We start from the raw sequence: 17,500 nt of genomic DNA, 5'->3' as shown, positions 1-17,500 counted from the left end.
TTTCGTTGGCATTAATTGAGGACTTGTTACCTTGAACATTGGCCATATACATAAATAAGTGTCTTTGTTTTTCAGGTATGCCTCGTCTTGGTTCTTGACACTGTTTTCAACAACACTTCCGCAGCCACTGGCTTGCCGTGTAATGGATAGTTTCCTAGTGGATGGCATTGAAGTTATATTCAGGATAGCCTTAGCTTGCTTAACTTTAGGCAAGGAGGACCTGTTCTGTATGGATATGGAGGGCATGCTCAAGGTATGGGAAAAGCAGCTCTGATTTAACACATCTATTGCATCCTTTTGAGAATTTTGTAAGAATTGCTCTTATGTCTTTTCAATTTCATTTTGTTTAATTTAAATACTTGTGTACATTTCAGTATTTCCAACGAGACCTACCTGCCAAATTTGAGGCTGATCCGGAAGCCTATTTTTCACTAGCTTATTCCCTACGTTATAATCCTAAGAAGATGAAGAAGATGGAGAAAGAATATACAGCTATGAAAACCAAAGAGCAAGAAGAGTTAGTAGAATTAAAGGTAAGAAAAACTGTGTTATTTAAGGAAGCATTTTAGTTTTACAGAAGAGACAAGGCAGTTCTTGTTGAAACGAATCAGTAAAATATGACTATCTAGGTGTGTTTCCTTTTTTTATTATAGACATTTTTTTAAAGTATGGTTCACCATTGCAGAGATTAAGAACAGAGAACAGACTTCTTAGGCAAAGAATAGACTGCCTGGAGGCTGAATCATCAGCTCTAGCAGACAGATTGATTCAAGGCCAAGTATCCCGTGCAGAGGAAGCAGAACACAACTTTGCCATTAAGGTAATATGGAGTATGATGTCTTCAAATTTTGCATACATTTTGTTTTAGTCAGTAGATATTGTAGCTTGTATACTTCTGGATGTGAATTTTCTTTCCTTGAGTAATTCATGATCTTTTCCTTTCTAGCGTGAACTAGCAGCTCTAAGACAGCATGATGGAGAGACCATGGAACACCTAAGAGATGCTCGGGACAAGATCAGAAAGCTCACAGGAATGATAGAGGAGGTATGATGTATCTCTTTTCTGTTCTTCAAGAAGTGCAAAAGGCTTTTGAGATGATCAAGTCTTTCCACTGTACATTTAGTTTTTAGGGGGCCACCTTTGATTTTCTTCCAGTTTTTATCTACACGTGTATTGGGAAGAAAGATTTCTATTGACTAACTTTGTTCTTTGAAAGAAGAAAAGTAATGCAGGTAATTTGGAATAAGTGTTTAGAAAGCTTTCATATTGACCTGATATACAACAAAACCTTGAACACTATTAAGATAGATTTGCAACAAGTAAGTACATAGCCATGTCAATTGAAACCTAATTATGTGGCATTTATGGTGCATGAGTAATGTAAATGTTAAACTGTCAGAAGGCAGTTGATTTATACTTGTTATGTATGTATGGTTGAACAGACTGTGGTTTCTCTTTGTTTCAGAATTATTCTTCTCATGAATCATCAATGGCAGAACTTATGATAAAGGAGGAAGAACTTACTCAGAAGGAAGAACTTGTTAAATGTTTGCAAGAAGAGCTTGTGCAGGTGAGAAAACTGTTGCATCTCTTGTATATCTCAGATGGTATAGAGGTATCCCTTAATTGGTTGTTGGTGTTCATAAACTTAATTGTTTGCTAAATATCAAAGATCCATTGATTATGTGCAGGTGAGACTAAAGACAGCCGAGGCAGAGGCAACCATTCGTGACCTTCGAGCCAGAATCCAAGAGCTGGAGGAGGAGCAGAAGAAGCTGAGGGAAGCCACTCCAGACCACTCTGTGGCCCACTTGCAGGAGGAGCTGATTGCTGTGCGATTAAGGGAGGCTGAAGCTAATCTTGCCCTTAAAGATTTGAGACACAGAGTTCAGGAACTCACACAGCTGTGGACAAAGCATGTGCAGGTACTGTGCAGACTTGTTTTATTATATCTGGACATTGTTAAGTGATATTTGCAATGATGTGAAAGTGAAAGAACTGGGTCATAAAGAAATGGAAGTATGGCAATTTCTTCAGTATTTCATAATCAATCTTTAATTTACGACTTAGGATCAACATGGTGATAAGAGTGAAGCTGCCAAGGCTGATGCTACAAGCACACCAAGCAAGAAATTGGGTGGTCTCTTCTGGGACCGATCCAATGAAGCTGCAAAGCTTGAGGAAGAACTCATGACAACTAAGCTGCATGAGACTGCTGCTGTGGCAGAGCTGAAGGAGGCTAGACTAAAGGTTGGATAAGTCTGTTACATAAAATTTGAAATATTCATGGCTTTCAACCTTGTAAATAATATGTCAGAAATAATACATACACACATGGGTATTACATATAAGCAAACAAGTATGTATAAGTAACTCTGCTAACCACCTCTTTTAGGTTATGGAGCTTGAAACAGCTGTTCAGGTGTCCACAAACCAAATGAAGCGTCAGGAGGAAGAGAACAAGCGATTACAAGAGTCTCTTGACACTGCTGAGGCTACCATCCGTACCATGCAGTCACAGCTTGGAGAGCATAAGAGAAAGTATACTGACCTTGAGAGCCAAGTAAGTGTTAAGCAGTCTATATTTATTATTCTTTGGGAAACATTTAGTGATAATGAACTACTGATTAAAGTCAGCATAAGTATGCAACGTATTTGGTAGGGGGTTGATTTCAGAATCTCTGTGATATTTCAGATGAAGGAGGAGAAGATGCTGGCAAGAATTCGTGAAGCTGAGAAGTCTCAAAGCTTAGCGGAACTTACTCAGAAAATCTCCTCATTGGAGTATAAGGTAAATCTTTTTATATTTGAAAGATTGATTGCCTGTATCCTGTTACAAATTTACTTTAATTTATTGAGAAAAATTGTTGACAATTTACTGAAGAGAGAAGAGAGAATACCTGCCCTTTGAGACTTATTAAAATATTCTCTTATAATTTGAGGGTGTAGAATATTCAATTTTTTCATGCCCCATAATATGTGTGATGCTTTCAACAGAACCAAGAGCTGGTAACAGAGGGTGAAGTCTCGCGGGTAAGTGGGAGCGAGAGTGATCAAGTACCCCGCCTTCAGGACAAAGTTGCTGAACTCAAATCAGAGGTAGGGGACAAGTGGTTATTATTTGACTAAAACTCAGATGCAAATTCAGAAACAACACCAATGGTTATCTTGTTGTAATCAACCAAAAATAATCTACATTTTTATTTATTTTTTATTTTTTTTGGAAATTATAAATTACCGCAAATTTGAATGTCATTATTTTTTGCCACTATTGGTGTTGCATGTAGAATTTTCACTGAGTGACAGGATTGTTAGGAGTTTCATGTCTCATGAAATGGTCATTCACAGAAAAAAAATCACAAAACTTGGTATTTAAAAACACTGCACTGCACAGTAATTATATATGATGACACAGGTTCTTGTGTTGATCTAATGTTGTCTTTAACAAGGTATGTATATGACAAATGCCTTTGACTTGATGGACTGTGAGAAAAAGAAGAATAAGTAATAGAAGAGAATGAAAGAAAGAAAAAAGTGAAATACAAGAACCAGCTACAGTTGCTCACCTTCAATTACCTGTCTCACATCTCCATGCTTATTGCAGCTATGATTCCGTCCTCACTAACACAGGCTTGACTTGCCACTTTCACCAGTGCTTCTCCACACAGGTGTGTGTTCTCCCATGAATATCACACCAATCTCTTTACAGACATTCAGTGACCCAAATATCATTCTGCTGCACCACAATGCAGTTAAACCCCTGAGCCCTTCTACAAATCCCTGAGTGATTTCATAAATACATCTAAATTCTGTCTCCATTTTGATGCTTAATTTGTCTAAAAATGAGGGAATAATGAGCAAAAATGTTTGGATTTTTCTCTCTATGGTATAAGTGTTAGTATTGATTTAATTTGCTTTAATTAGGTGTAATTTTGCTATATCAGTGGTTAATCCTCCCCATAAATGATTCTTTTAATCATTTCTATATGACAAGATAAAAGCACAGGATATTAAACTTCCCAGTTTCACTTTTATAGTAATAGATGCCATGCACTAAGCTTTGCTTTTTACTGTCTCTGATACCATCCCAAGTTCAGCTGAAAATACTATTTCTACATGTGCTTTTGCCTGCCATTCCCATCCTTTGTGTTATTGTGGTTAGTTAGTTTACCAGGATGGTGATTCAATGTCAAACATCAAGAAAGTCAATGTTGTGTCCCCAACACCTTTTATGAAGGATTACAGAAACATTTTTGGAATATAGTTTCAGAACCCAAAAATTTATGAGCTGGAGAAGATTTCTAAATTTCATTTGTGTTTTTTTATTTTCAAATGTATAGGAATATATATTTTTTTTATGTAATACATCATTATATTTAAAAATGATTGATGATGTCCAAACAAACTCAAGAATAGAGAGAAAATTCTTTGGAAATTTTCTATGTAAGCATATTATGGATATAAAATAACATAATAACCCTTGGAGAGCTACACTGTCGTTATTTTTAAGTATAGTCTCAACTTGTGAATTATTCTTGTAACACACTGTACTAATTAGGTTCTAGTCTCTCTCATCTCATCACTCTAAAATGTGTTTTTTTAACACACTTGCACCCTCAGCCGACAGAGAAGTAAGGACAGCGTAAGTGCTTCGGCATTATAAAGTTTGCATGAACACAACACCAATAAATGTAGAAACACCATCTTGGTGTTCAATAAGCATGTCAGTCATTTTCTGCCTGGATAAAAACAATTCTTTACAGATTTTTCTTGATATATAATCTTTTTTTATAGAGTGATTCCTTGTATGATATATTTCTTTTGTGTGTTTTCTGGTTATTAATATTCCTTTAGAAAAGAAGAGATGATGTCACTTTTTTTTTAAGTGATGCATTTTATCTGTTTGTACATAGCATTTCTAATTGTATGGACTGTTTATCCAGTATTAATGTATATACTAAAAATGTTGCCACTGTAGTGCATGTCATCTAGAAAATGCTCCCTAAAATATGAATTAAATATATCTAAAATGATGAAAAATAAACTTTTACCTTAAATGTCCATTGCCTTGGTGTCCTTTTATTTTTGGGTAAATTTGGGACTTTTACACTTTTACATAAATGGGAATTTAATGCATAATTAATTACACCCATTTAGTTTATGCATCATACTTGGCTCATTTATCATTTATCTTTTCTCATTGGTTTGCAACAGTGAGTTTTATGAACTTAGTTTGAAAGTACAAAAAAAGAATGCTAAAAATAAAACTACACAAACATCTCTTGGGCTTTGCACGCATACTCATTCAAGTGCACGATTAATTGTAAGAAAATTATTCTAGAATTGCAAGAAAATTTCCTGCATTAATTTTGTTCTTTTTCCCCCCACCTGTCTAAAGGACTGCCACCTTATGCAGCAATTTACAGTGACAGATTCCCTTTTGCAAGCATTATATCTTAATGTTATAAATGTAAGAACTGTACTTTAATTAGGACTAACATGTTTAGTTTTTTTAAATCATAGTAATACTAGTGTTACTGTGTGTAAATCATGTAGCTGTCTTCAATGTTTTGTTTTTTCTATTTAGTGTATGTGTATATTTTTTTATTATAATTTTTGGAAAACATGTAGATACCAGCAATATAAAAAAAATCTTGATTTTATGTGGCAACTTCTCTTTTGTAGTAGGCAGCAAATCATTTGTAATTATTACTATGCATTTTTCAAGTTAGGCTATCCTTAAGTGTATGGAGCTTCAGTTTTACAAGAAGAAAATGCTATGAATCTTTGATTGAACTTTTCTTTGAATAGATAATGAAATTTTATATGTTGAGGAAGTATACAACAGCATGATTATAAATACTGTTTGCTGATTTCAATAGTTTTGAAACTAATTATGTAGGAAAGTACAGTGCATTTGTATGTTTATTATATTTAGTTTGCAATTTGGTAAATTTAGATTTGATTTATGGGTCTATATTTTCATAATGTACCTTTAAATTAATTGGCTTGCAAAACATACATATGATGGACAAAATACACTATAAATGTCAGTGTATAACATTGATGTGTGTAAACTGGTTTTATCAGAAATAACATAAATCTCAAAAAAATGTAATTGGATCCTAAATTGTTTCTTTAATATGCAGATTGCCCGCCTGACTGCTATCAACCGCCGTCTCACACGCACTGTAAGCATGCAGAGACTGGATGTTGTAAGCGGTCCTGAGTCAGATGCTGAAGACACAGAAGATCTGAGATTAAACTTGGATGAGGTAGATTCATTGCCAAAGAAAGTAGACTCGGTTACAAGGGAAGAAAATGGACACATTGATTACCTAAGCGAAGAAGGCAGAGTGAGAATACCTTCTGTAACAAGTGACAGATCGACTCCCTCTCCAACTAGGGAGACTGTGGGCAGAAAAAAGTCCCAGACGCTTGCTGATGCTTTTCTTGAGCAGTTGCCAGAAGTGAGAAACTGTGATGATGCATATCAGAATGGTTCTGCGACTCACGAGGAGAGAGAAGCATGCTAGTGATTACTCTGACTTCTTTGTTGGGATCAGGATTAGATAAAAGCCTGATTGCTAGTGATATGCTACTGATGGAGTGGACAGCTTTAAACCATAACTTAGATATAAGAAACCCACTTTTTATTAATGTACATAAAGTTAGGGAAGGAGAGTCATATAATGAAACCAGTAGTCATTGAATTGTATTTTAAATCATTTTAATTTAAGACATCACAACCAGTCCTGGCTATAGGACACTAAATAACTACAGTTGCCATGTATTCTGTAGGATATTTGGCGACCTTAAAGACTAGTTCATCCATATAATCCCGTGGACCATGTCAATTAAGTGTGCATTTATGGATGTCTTTATACTTTCATATTTATGAGGTAATTCTGTGAATTAAGTATGATAATATGGGACATTATCATTTCTATCTTTTGGTAGGAAGTGTTTAGTAATCAAGTATATATTAGCCACTTTCCCCCATACACGTTGGGTATTTTTGACAAGTGGATTTAAAATCAAATTATCTAAGAAGGTTATCCAAGAATGCCAATGTATGAATTAAAGCCTTGGACTCAATCCCTACCAATGAGTCAGTGGTAATGTTTCCCAGATAGGTCCCCTTCCAGCAGGCCAGCAGGTCTTGGCTAGTCACAGGACTCAGGATGGCTTGGGCCAAGACATTAGTGGAAAATGGTGCAACTTAATTACATCCAACAGTGTGAACGTTCATTTCTTATTGTAATATAAATATTAGATGCAAGTCAGGAACGTTGACACAATTCTTGGGGATTCATATTAATGCCATCGAATTGTAGAAATAGTGGTTGGTTTGAACCTGGACTCTTTCTCTAAATTTGCATATTAATGTGACAAAGACCAAACTGTAGCAATAGGACATGCTTCACAAGTATTTATAGGCACAATCAGTGTAAATCTGTGATGTTTTCCTTCAACCTTCAACCTCACATGAGACTGATGGTTAATGAAACCAAAACAAATATATTTATTTACTTAGTTTTCACTTTTTTATGTACTTACATTTTGTATATATATATACCAGATAACAGTTCATTTTATTAATTATTTTAAAAAATTATTATACTAGTAGTCCATTATCCTTTCTCCTAAATACTGTGTGTGAGTGCATGTGTGTGTGTGCCAGCATGCATGTGTGTGTGCGCGTGTGTGCATGCGTGTGTGTGTATTGTGTACGAATGTGTGCGGATGTGTGCGTGCATGCATGAGTGTGTGCTGTGTGTACAGATGCATATTTACACACTCACATATGCATACACAAACAGATACACATGCATATATTTATATGCATAAGCATAAAGATGCATGCATACATACATATATGCACACATACTTAAACTGTATATAAAACCTCTTCATTCATTCTTTTTCTCACTTGTCTTCCTTAAACCATAGATGGGAGTGACAATCACAAGGTGCAATCCATTGGATTATGTTGTATAAGAATTTTCCTTTTGCTACCTGTATCATTTAATTTGCTGGAAATTAGGCTGTATTTTTTATTTATAGAACTAACTTTAAATATTCCAGAGGTGCTACATTCACGGATGTGATTGTGGGTTTGTCTCACTCCAGTACTTGAATGTTTGAAGGTTTACTTTAGGATTTTTTTCTGGTAATTTTCATCATTCAGCAGATGTTTTGCAGACTTGGCTGCAGTATTGTTCATGTGTAAATGCTTGTAAAAGAACAAATATAAGCTTCACACAGATAGCTCCTGTATGTATGTGGCTTTATCGTTTATTATCCAATCACTTTTAAAGCTGTAATTTGCAAGCATTCTAGATCTACAGGCACCCATCACTTAGTATAGAGTTTATTAAATACTCAGTATTTCCATACTTACAATTTACTTGTCATATCTTGGAAAGAAATTTGCTCCTACAATTTGGAATTAAGTGTAGGGCCAAATGTCTTTTTATGGATAAAGAAATTAGGTTCATGGCTAACTTGTTCTCAGTCTGTGCTAGTAAAAGCAATCTGAAAGTACCAATAGAAACTTTGATATTGAGTGTTAATTTATAAGTTTATTGATGAAGGAAGACAATATTTGTGCATATTAGGAAAAAAGAGAAAGGGACAAAGACATTCCAATGCGTTCCACCACTTGTAAAAATTTATGTTGAACAGCAAAGAATGATACTTGAAATAAAACACATTATCATATCTTTGCATTTTAATTCCACACCTGCTGTAAGAAGAAAATATGAGATAAATCTTGAAAATATATTACACCATTAAATAAAAATATAGCTGAATTGAGTATTTTTATAGAGCTGTGTTGCAGATAATTATCATAGAAAACCACAAAGCCTAGAAAATTGCCGATTGTAGTTACAATTGGATGACTCCCCAACCACAATTGGGGGCTAAATTCTGAAACTCGTACATTTTAATTTTTTCAGTTGTGTAATAACCAAAATATGGGCATCTGGGTAACTTTATTGGTCTCTCACAGCTATCTTGTAGGTCTAGCTCACACAAACACTTATACACAGCATCAAGACTTCTTGCCTCCTCTTTGCTATGGTATTAGCTCTTATTCTGCATACTCTCTTGTCATTTTTAAAATATTATATTTGCCATTTGTTACGCTATATTAAGATGGTAACTGACTGTTTATGTTAAGCGGATTCCCTATCTCTCCTGCTATTCAACAACTCGATAACAATAATAACAATAATCTTTTTATTATTATTATTATTTATTTACTTGTTTTTTGTAATATTCAATTTTTCACAACATACCCTGCAATGCTGGTCAAGAAAGCTGGGATGAGATTCCTGTGCATGGAAATAGTGTCCTAACTGGAGCTCTTCCAGGCATGGTTCACAGAGGGTACATTCCACTATCATTTACAGTGGAAATAATACAAGAGCTTCTTCCTAAAAACCCAGTGGCTGATATCCCTCCAAGAGTTTTAAGGACTCAGTAACAACCCCCCTTCACCTGGCACTTGGTGACAATATCTCACTACATATTCTCGTCACCCCAGCCCTTAACCAAATTTTTCCATGATGACACATTCCATGTCACCCAGATCCAATGGGTTAATGCTGGATTTTTTTAGACCATTCAAAATAGCATGTATATATGTGTGTATATAAAAATCATACTCTAGAACAATGTTTAATGTTTGAAACAAATATGTGCCAGACATCAAAGGTCATAGAGCACTATCGTATAGTATTGTGTCAGAAAGGGCAAAGATTACAATAAAATGTGTTAGATGTCAAAGGTTTGAGAGCATTATAGGATAGTATTAGTGAAAAGGGAAAAAACGGAGCAAATGAACTAGAGCAGAAATAGCAGAAAGGAGAGAGTTAAGAAGGTAGGGCAACAGTGAATTATAGTGTATCAGTCACTGGGGAAGGTATAGAAAAATGTTCAAGGAAAAATAGAGGTGGGTTGTTGGTAAAGTAGGAGAAGAATCTGGGGAGAGGGGAAGGTATGGTAATGGAAAAGGAAAGGAAAGAAGGGAAGTAAATGATTTAGAGCAGAGATTAGTAAAATGGAAAAGGTTAAGGAGGTAGAGCAATTGAGTAAATTGCATTGTATCTGTGACTGGGGAAGGAATAGGGATAAAAGGTAATAACGGTAGATATGGTTGTCTTAGTAGTAGGGGATTAGGTATCTGAGTGTTGAGGATCAGGAGTAGTGTCCGGGGGTTCAATAGGGAAGGTATGGTCTGGGGAAAGGTATTGTGATAAGAGATTCATGTGTGTATCCAGGAGGGAGTGGGAGGGATGGTAGGGAAGGATATTTTTTAAGGGGGGGGGGGTTTGGTTTGGGTGGTTTGGATGGTTAAGAGGATGAGGTATATTGGGAAGGGGTAGGGGGGAATATGAGAGGGTAGAGCAACTGAGTGAATTGCAGTGTATCTGTGACTCTGGAAGAAATACAGACATTGTTCAAGGAAAACAGAGGTCATTGTTGGAGAAGTAGGAGAAGAATCCAGGGGATGAGAAAGAGGGATTGGGGAAGGTGGTGAAGTATCAGTAGAGGGGTTTGGAGAAGGACACTGTTGTGATAGAGGGAATTTGTGGGTATTCAAGTGGGAGTGTTAGAAAGGGTGGGGTATGTCGGAAGGGTGTAGGAGGAAGGGAGGTGGAGGAAATTTGAGGATGAAGATGGATATCTGCAAACAGTTCAAATGTAGGAGGAGTAGGAACAAAGGGATTGGGGGGGTGGTTGATGGAGCGGAGTGTTCTCTATGGGTCTTCTTTAGGAAGGTTTGGATGTCTTCAAGGGTTTCTGGAGGGGAGTTGGGTGAAGAAGATGGAGAAACAAATGTTCTCTTATGAGAAGGAGAAGAAATAGATATCTGAGGAACAGATGAAGAGGAAGATGTAGGAGAGGGTGGAGTGGAATGTTTAGGTTGCCTGGTACGACAAATAAAGTGAGGAGGAGGGGTAGGTATCGGGGAAGTGGTGGAGATTGGAGTATCTGGATTTGGAATGGAAAATGGATTTGTCTGGGGGATAGGGTGAGTAGACATATACTCTAGAACAAGATAATTCAATTCTTACTATGTATGAGAAAAACAAATGTATAAACATGCACACCATCTATGCATCAGAACTTGACAGGACAGTAAACACAACTGTAACTGGACAGTTTTATTAAGGGATTAAAGTAATTATCATAGGTTCTCTATGTCAACCTTCACATGATTATATCACAAATAATATAATCAATATGTATCATCCACAATTTATTTCACTGATTTCAATTAATGAAAGTTTACATGAACCATATAAAAACTGTCAACAAAAATCTGAGTATCATCACTTCACTATAATCTGACTGCATATTGTAAACAATGACAAAAATTACCAATTTACAGCCTAAAGGGAGAATTAGAAAATTACAATCACAAATTATCATCAAATATTAAGATATTGTTAATTCTTCTAACAACATTCAAAGACGTACTTCATTAAAATGAATGGGGAACATAAAAGCATACAGAACTTGAAATATTCTTGGAAAGATAACTGCAACAGTCCTTTATTATTGGAAATATTTATAACAATATCAATCATCTAAATACTTCATTTAAGGAATATCTATATACATAAAAATGGAAATGACTAGATATGTTTATAACACAATTTGCATCAGTAAACACAATGACCTGTATGGCTTTAAAACTTTTAAATTAGGTCATTAGTTTTTCTATCTTTAGCTCTGAATTCTGCTTAAGAATAGCATGATAAATTGCCATTTGTAAACCATGAAAGGTAATTTCATGTAAGCAATCTCTAATATATATACTATGACAGGCTTCTTGCATATTCTGCAATATCTTTTCTATACATTTGTGCAGCTTTAATGAAAAAACAAGTATTGAATAATTTCTGCAATATAATGACAAAGAAAGCAGCACCACCAGGAAAAAAATAATGTTACTTCTCTGTATATAAATTTATACAAAAAAGGATAAAACAATATTGACTTTTGATTAAAATACTGCAGCATTTACAACTCAATAATAATACTGTATACACATAAATGAATGATCCAATTAAATCAACATATATAACCATAACAAAAAATTGTTCAAATGTGTCATCTTTTTTGGTACAATCACAAAAAATAAAAGGTAATTAAACAAGTTTGTCAGAATGTCATACTCTATCTATACTACTTAACAAAAACTAAATCAAAACAAAAGCCGTGACTGTTGCTTTCCAGCTATTGTATCTCTGGTAACAAGTCATTGCAACACTTATCTTTGAAGCAAAAAAAACAAAAAAAAAAACAACAACAACAAATAAAAAACACTCTAAGATACCTGACAGAAGGTCTGACCCTCTTCAGCATTAGTTTTTATATCTCCTTTCAGCATGAAGTTCACTACAGCACGTGCAAGGTAGCTCTTCATTCCCATTTCAGATACAGTGTAAAGATAAGAAATGTCCTCTGTCACTTCCTTGCCAAGATCCTAGAAAGAAAGGCCTTACATGTAGGGCATTCAAGCTGGAAAACCTGTTGGTTAACATTAATTTTTCATAGTATCACAATTTAACTGAAATATTAAAACCTAAATTATAATTAAAAAACTCCAACCTCTTCCTTCTTTTGTTTTTCTATTTAAGCAAAGGTACTGAAGATGTTAGAGTCCTTAGATTGAATATACTGTATCTGGCAACATACAAAATGCATTTTTCTAAGAAAATGGCAAAAATATATATCACACAGGGACCTAGATGTAAAGGTGGGGCCTCCAGCTGGCTAATGTTATCCCTGATACTAATTTTCCCAAGATGGTTAGTATTACCTAGTCTGACACCATATTGATATAATTTACTTAAATGATGTTATTGTATAATTATCATCATTCCTGGCAGCATTACTCCTGTGAAAAATTGATGTTTTACAAAACAGGAGGTGAGGGTAGGTTTGTATGTAGTGAGTGTGTCCAGTATCTGGGAGCATTCAGAATTTCTGGGCAGACAATTAAGATCAGGTGCTAGGTCATATGCTGAGTGCATACCAGAGTATGGACACTATAAACTAAATACTTATTTTTCCTACTGAAATGGATGGTGCATCTTATATGCTGCCAAATACAGTGCACTTCTAAAAATAAAAATAAAAAACATGACACGCAGTTAATCCATTTACGACGGGTGTCCTATATAAGAGACACCCGGAAAAATAAATATTGCCGGGCGTCCTGCCAGTGTGATGTTGGATCAGAGCTCACGCTCTGAATATGGCACGCGGGCAGATTCTGGACCAACCCTGCGGGCTGATTTTGTAGCCGCCCAGAAAATATAATTTTTGGCTTCAAAATATACCGGCATTAGTGGGTTAACAGCCTCATGTGCTTGTGTCCTTGTCACAATTTGCACCATGCATATGGACATGTAAAAACTACTTTTGAAATTTGAGAAAAAAGTAAAAGCATGTCTGATTTATGTAAATTGCAAAATGAGCCTAAAATCTATATAGTATTATTTAACAAAAAGCCCAAGGTTGCATTCCAACCATATCCTAAGTTAAATCCATAAGCTCTCAAGAGAGTGATCAGTGATAAGTATAAGAAATAAAACCAATAATTATGATAATAATAAAAACAAACCATTAAAATCAACAGCAACTATAATATCAACAAAAATTATACACAGACTGATAATCAACAACATCCACTCTTTACTATCTTACCTTCATGTACATCTTGAAAGCATCTCTAACTATCTGGTCCAAATCCACTGCATGTGTGAACTTGAGCTCAGGATTCCTCTCCAGAATTGTGGCAATGACAGAGATAAGCTGAAAATAATAGATTATAAGTACTAACCCAAATCACTTAAAATTTCAAACCCTTTTTTAGCTTTGTGATTAAGTAACTGCTGTTAGTGCAATTTTTATAACATAAAAATATGCTATAGATATTAACCCACTTACAATGGGATCTCATGATGCCATACATACTGCCCAAGGGAAAAATAGAAGCACAGCTCTCAATGCTGTTAGTGCAATTTTTATAACATAAAAATATGCTATAGATATTAACCCACTTACAATGGGATCTCATGATGCCATACATACTGCCCAAGGGAAAAATAGAAGCACAGCTCTCAATGCTCTTGGCTGTGGCATTAACCCCAATGATCCAGTCTGGGTTGAATGCAGTCATCGGACAAAATGGCCGTGGGCTGGGTGACACAAACTTGCTGCCATGAGCAAAGGTCAGGGTGACGGAAGAGACTCACTACAAGTGCAGAGACCTCTTGGAGTATGATTTGACTCATTTGGCATTTAGAAAAGGGCTTTTGCATTATTCCCATCAATAAAGGAGTGTGGAATGTATTGTGTGTAAGCCATGACTGGGAGGACGCCATTACCATGCTGCGCATTGTATTCCTTTTATTATTATTATTTTTTTTTATGGAGTTACTTACTACATAGAGAAATAAGGAGTCTGTGCAAGGAAAATTATCTATTACCGTCTGGATAAAGCAAGTCAAAAGACAAACATGGATTTAGAATATGGCAAAACTGCTAAAAAGGTTTATGCAAAATAACTCTGCAAAGGGAAGCACAGTCTAGTCACCGCTCACGAGTGTTTGTGCGCGCCGAGCATACGCACCCAGTACACCCAGGATATTTGCCAATTACATAATCCTTTGCCCGTATTTTTGTCCATGTGATTGCCGTGATGCAACCAGATCCAACGGGTCACTGATTGTTTAAGTCGTTTATTCCTAAAGTGGGTGGTGAGGCAAAAGGAGGCCATAAGGGGCAACAGGTGATAAATCTGAATGACAAAATGTCATAAACATTATGGCACATTATGTTAATGTTTTTATTATTACTTCTTTTTTTAATAAGAAGCATTCAAAAAAAGAAAAAGAAAGAAAGAAAGAAAAAGGAAGTGTTTGCATCCAATAATGATAATAATTTCAGGTTTGGAGTGACAGGTTCTTTTGACTTATCAAATTATGGCTGTCTGTTTATTGTGCTCCTAAACTCCCTGTATGCATGGAATGGATAGGGTTACTATCCACAGGCAATGCAGATTTTGAACACCAATCAACAAGAGTGCTAGATGAGAACACTACCGATGCACCACAAGAGGACATAGTGTGTATGAGCGGAAGTGGGGCGTACATACTAGAAATAACCTGAGTCTAGGGGGCACCAACCTGGACAAGTTTGGGAACCAGTGTTTAAGGTAATAAAGCTAATATGAGGCTTTAACACAAAAACTGTGCCAGACATCTTAAAATGATATATTTTGAACTGCATATAAAATATTCTAAACAAGCCAGGCTAAAATCCCATGACCCTCAAGTGGCAATTTCATTCCTCTCTTGCTGACACCCTTCCAACCATGCTTTCGACTCCCCTTGTCACTGGCCTTCTGGTCGTCCCCCTTCCCCCACATGAACATGTGATGCAGTACAAGATCCCCCACCCCATCAACTGGAGCTCTACATATACCTCCTGCATTTTATATCAATAAAAACTGTTTTCTAGAAAGTTGATTTTCTGGTATTTATTGTACATCCAGGAGCAGTCCACAGGTTAAGGGAACCACAGGCAGAATTTTGTGAAAAAAGTATTTGTGGATCAATATGCAGGGCTCTCACATAAACAAAGCATTTCTACCTAATATTGATCCATAATTCAATGAACAAATGCTCTAAAATTAAAAATATGGCACCTTTTGGCATCTTACTATGTTGCAACACTCCTTAAACCTATATAAGGGCAAGGATCACACAAACTGGTTACATTACTTCTTTACAGTTGCACTGAGGCAATCTGCTATTCTTTTATACATTTGTGATTCAAGGATAATTTTGAGTGATGTTTTTTGGTTTGCATGATATATCATAATACTTATATTTAAACTCATTGCTTAGTGGATAGATATACTGGGACAATAGCACCATTCTAATATTCTATTGTTACAATAACTCTACATGATACATCAATGTAGAGTAATTGTATTATTATGTAGAGGAAAGGAAGTGAACACAGATATATCTACGAAAAGTGTAGCTCGGTGAGGCAAACCGAGAAAAAGAACCGCAGTCACTTTTCGGTAAACTATCTTAAAACAATAGCTTATTGGACATTCTTTGAAATAACTGTTGGCTCTTGAATGATCTTTATGGGGCTTACTTCATTTCAATGAGTAGTAACATTGTGATTTTTTGAACTGTGAAGACTCTGATACTGCTGTTTTTTTTCTGTTAGAAAAATAAACTAGACTGATTGTTTTTTAAGTCAATCTTTCTAAACATTTATTTACCTGGAAAAAATCCTGATTAAACAAGGTTTCTCTGCAAATCTTTTCATGAACCGCAATCTTTGGATTACATCTGTTTTATACTGTATATTTTTGTTTTCAGATTGAGTTATGAATCTGACAATACAGAGTCTGCTCAACAAAAATTGGCTATCAACTACATCATACTTTGTAAAAAATGACATATAATGTCCTCAGAAAATGTATCTGCATAAAACGGGATAATAGCAATACAAATAGAAGGCAAGGAGTCTTGATATCAAACAGAAATGTGTGAGTTGGCTGGCCTATAAGCCTCACACCTGGGAGTATTGCCACTTAAATAAACTTATTGGCTGGATTTCTATTCAACTGTGTGCTGCAAGGCACCCAGATTAAAATAAACAGACAAGTGTTTAGTACACACAATTTAGGGCAGGCTCGACTGTGTGTGAGATTGGGACATCATTCTAGTGTAAGAGAGACTAACCATGATGTGATAGGATGTCAACCCTCATGAATGGGTTGACACTAGGATGGAATATGTATATGCCCTGTCCACTAATTATTATAATAATAACAGAGGTAAATTACTAGGCCTTCTGATCCCACCTACTAACCGCATTCCTTCAAACTTCATAAAGAGAAGATTTTATTACTATCAGTACTATTTGTAACATTGTAGTAAAAATGCTGTGAATAGAAGTAACAACATTAACAATGACAACAGTAGTATTAGAAAGAAAAAAAAGAAAAAAAAAGAAAGAAAGAAAGAAAGAAAGAAAGAGAGAAAAAAAATCTCGCAAACTTAACCCCAATGATCCAGGTAACATAACCATCCCATCATGGAAAAATCTGGTCCCAGGGAATGTGACATGAACTTGTTGTCATGAGTGAATTCCAAGGTGATGGAAAAGACTTGCCACAAATGCACAAACCTCTTGGAGTATGATTAGACTCATTTGGCATTTAGAAGGGACTTTTGTGTGTAATGTAATGTACGTAAGCCATGACTGGAAGAGATCCAGCTCCAGGGAGGATGCTATTTCCATGCTCAGAATGGTATTCCTGGCTGCTGTCACAGGCAATGCAGGTTGTATTACGGAAAATTGAAAATCATGAAAAAATAAGATATATGACACAACAAAATGTATATTTTTTTCTCTCCCTAAAGTTATTTACTACATTGAGAG

At 35.5% G+C, this 17,500-nt stretch overlaps 2 protein-coding genes across 11 annotated transcripts in view; one reads left to right on the top strand and one right to left on the bottom strand.

Moving 5' to 3' along the window:
- The window catches only part of Evi5 (ecotropic viral integration site 5), an 84,437-nt gene extending 67,453 nt beyond the window's left edge, over positions 1–16,984 (top strand). For 3 of the 7 annotated variants that reach the window (XM_070127842.1, XM_070127841.1, XM_070127840.1), the window contains exons 7-17: positions 76–253; positions 375–533; positions 686–820; positions 947–1,045; positions 1,467–1,571; positions 1,693–1,926; positions 2,072–2,251; positions 2,397–2,564; positions 2,697–2,792; positions 2,999–3,100; positions 6,151–8,725. In XM_070127842.1, the coding sequence (XP_069983943.1) occupies positions 76–253; positions 375–533; positions 686–820; positions 947–1,045; positions 1,467–1,571; positions 1,693–1,926; positions 2,072–2,251; positions 2,397–2,564; positions 2,697–2,792; positions 2,999–3,100; positions 6,151–6,537 (1,843 nt within the window). In that variant the 3' untranslated portion in view covers positions 6,538–8,725. Of the gene's footprint in view, positions 1–75; positions 254–374; positions 534–685; positions 821–946; positions 1,046–1,466; positions 1,572–1,692; positions 1,927–2,071; positions 2,252–2,396; positions 2,565–2,696; positions 2,793–2,998; positions 3,101–3,605; positions 4,580–4,621; positions 4,644–5,399; positions 6,091–6,150; positions 8,726–16,431 lie in introns of those variants that run through there. The other 4 variants (XM_070127844.1, XM_070127845.1, XM_070127843.1 and 1 more) reach the window with 4 other exon arrangements.
- The window catches only part of LOC113810602 (probable phosphorylase b kinase regulatory subunit beta), a 59,657-nt gene continuing 53,320 nt past the window's right edge, over positions 11,164–17,500 (bottom strand). For all 4 annotated transcript variants that reach the window (XM_070127837.1, XM_070127836.1, XM_070127839.1 and 1 more), the window contains 2 exons: positions 13,733–13,840; positions 11,164–12,506 (listed from right to left, as the gene is read on the bottom strand). In XM_070127837.1, coding sequence (XP_069983938.1) covers positions 12,348–12,506; positions 13,733–13,840 — 267 coding nt within the window. In that variant the 3' untranslated portion in view covers positions 11,164–12,347. The remainder of the gene's footprint in view (positions 12,507–13,732; positions 13,841–17,500) is intronic.

The sequence above is a fragment of the Penaeus vannamei genome, chromosome 12 (assembly GCF_042767895.1).
Source record: "Penaeus vannamei isolate JL-2024 chromosome 12, ASM4276789v1, whole genome shotgun sequence".
Lineage (NCBI taxonomy): Eukaryota > Metazoa > Arthropoda > Malacostraca > Decapoda > Penaeidae > Penaeus > Penaeus vannamei.
Note: the sequence above shows the minus strand (reverse complement) of the source record. Positions and strands in the feature narration are given on the sequence as shown.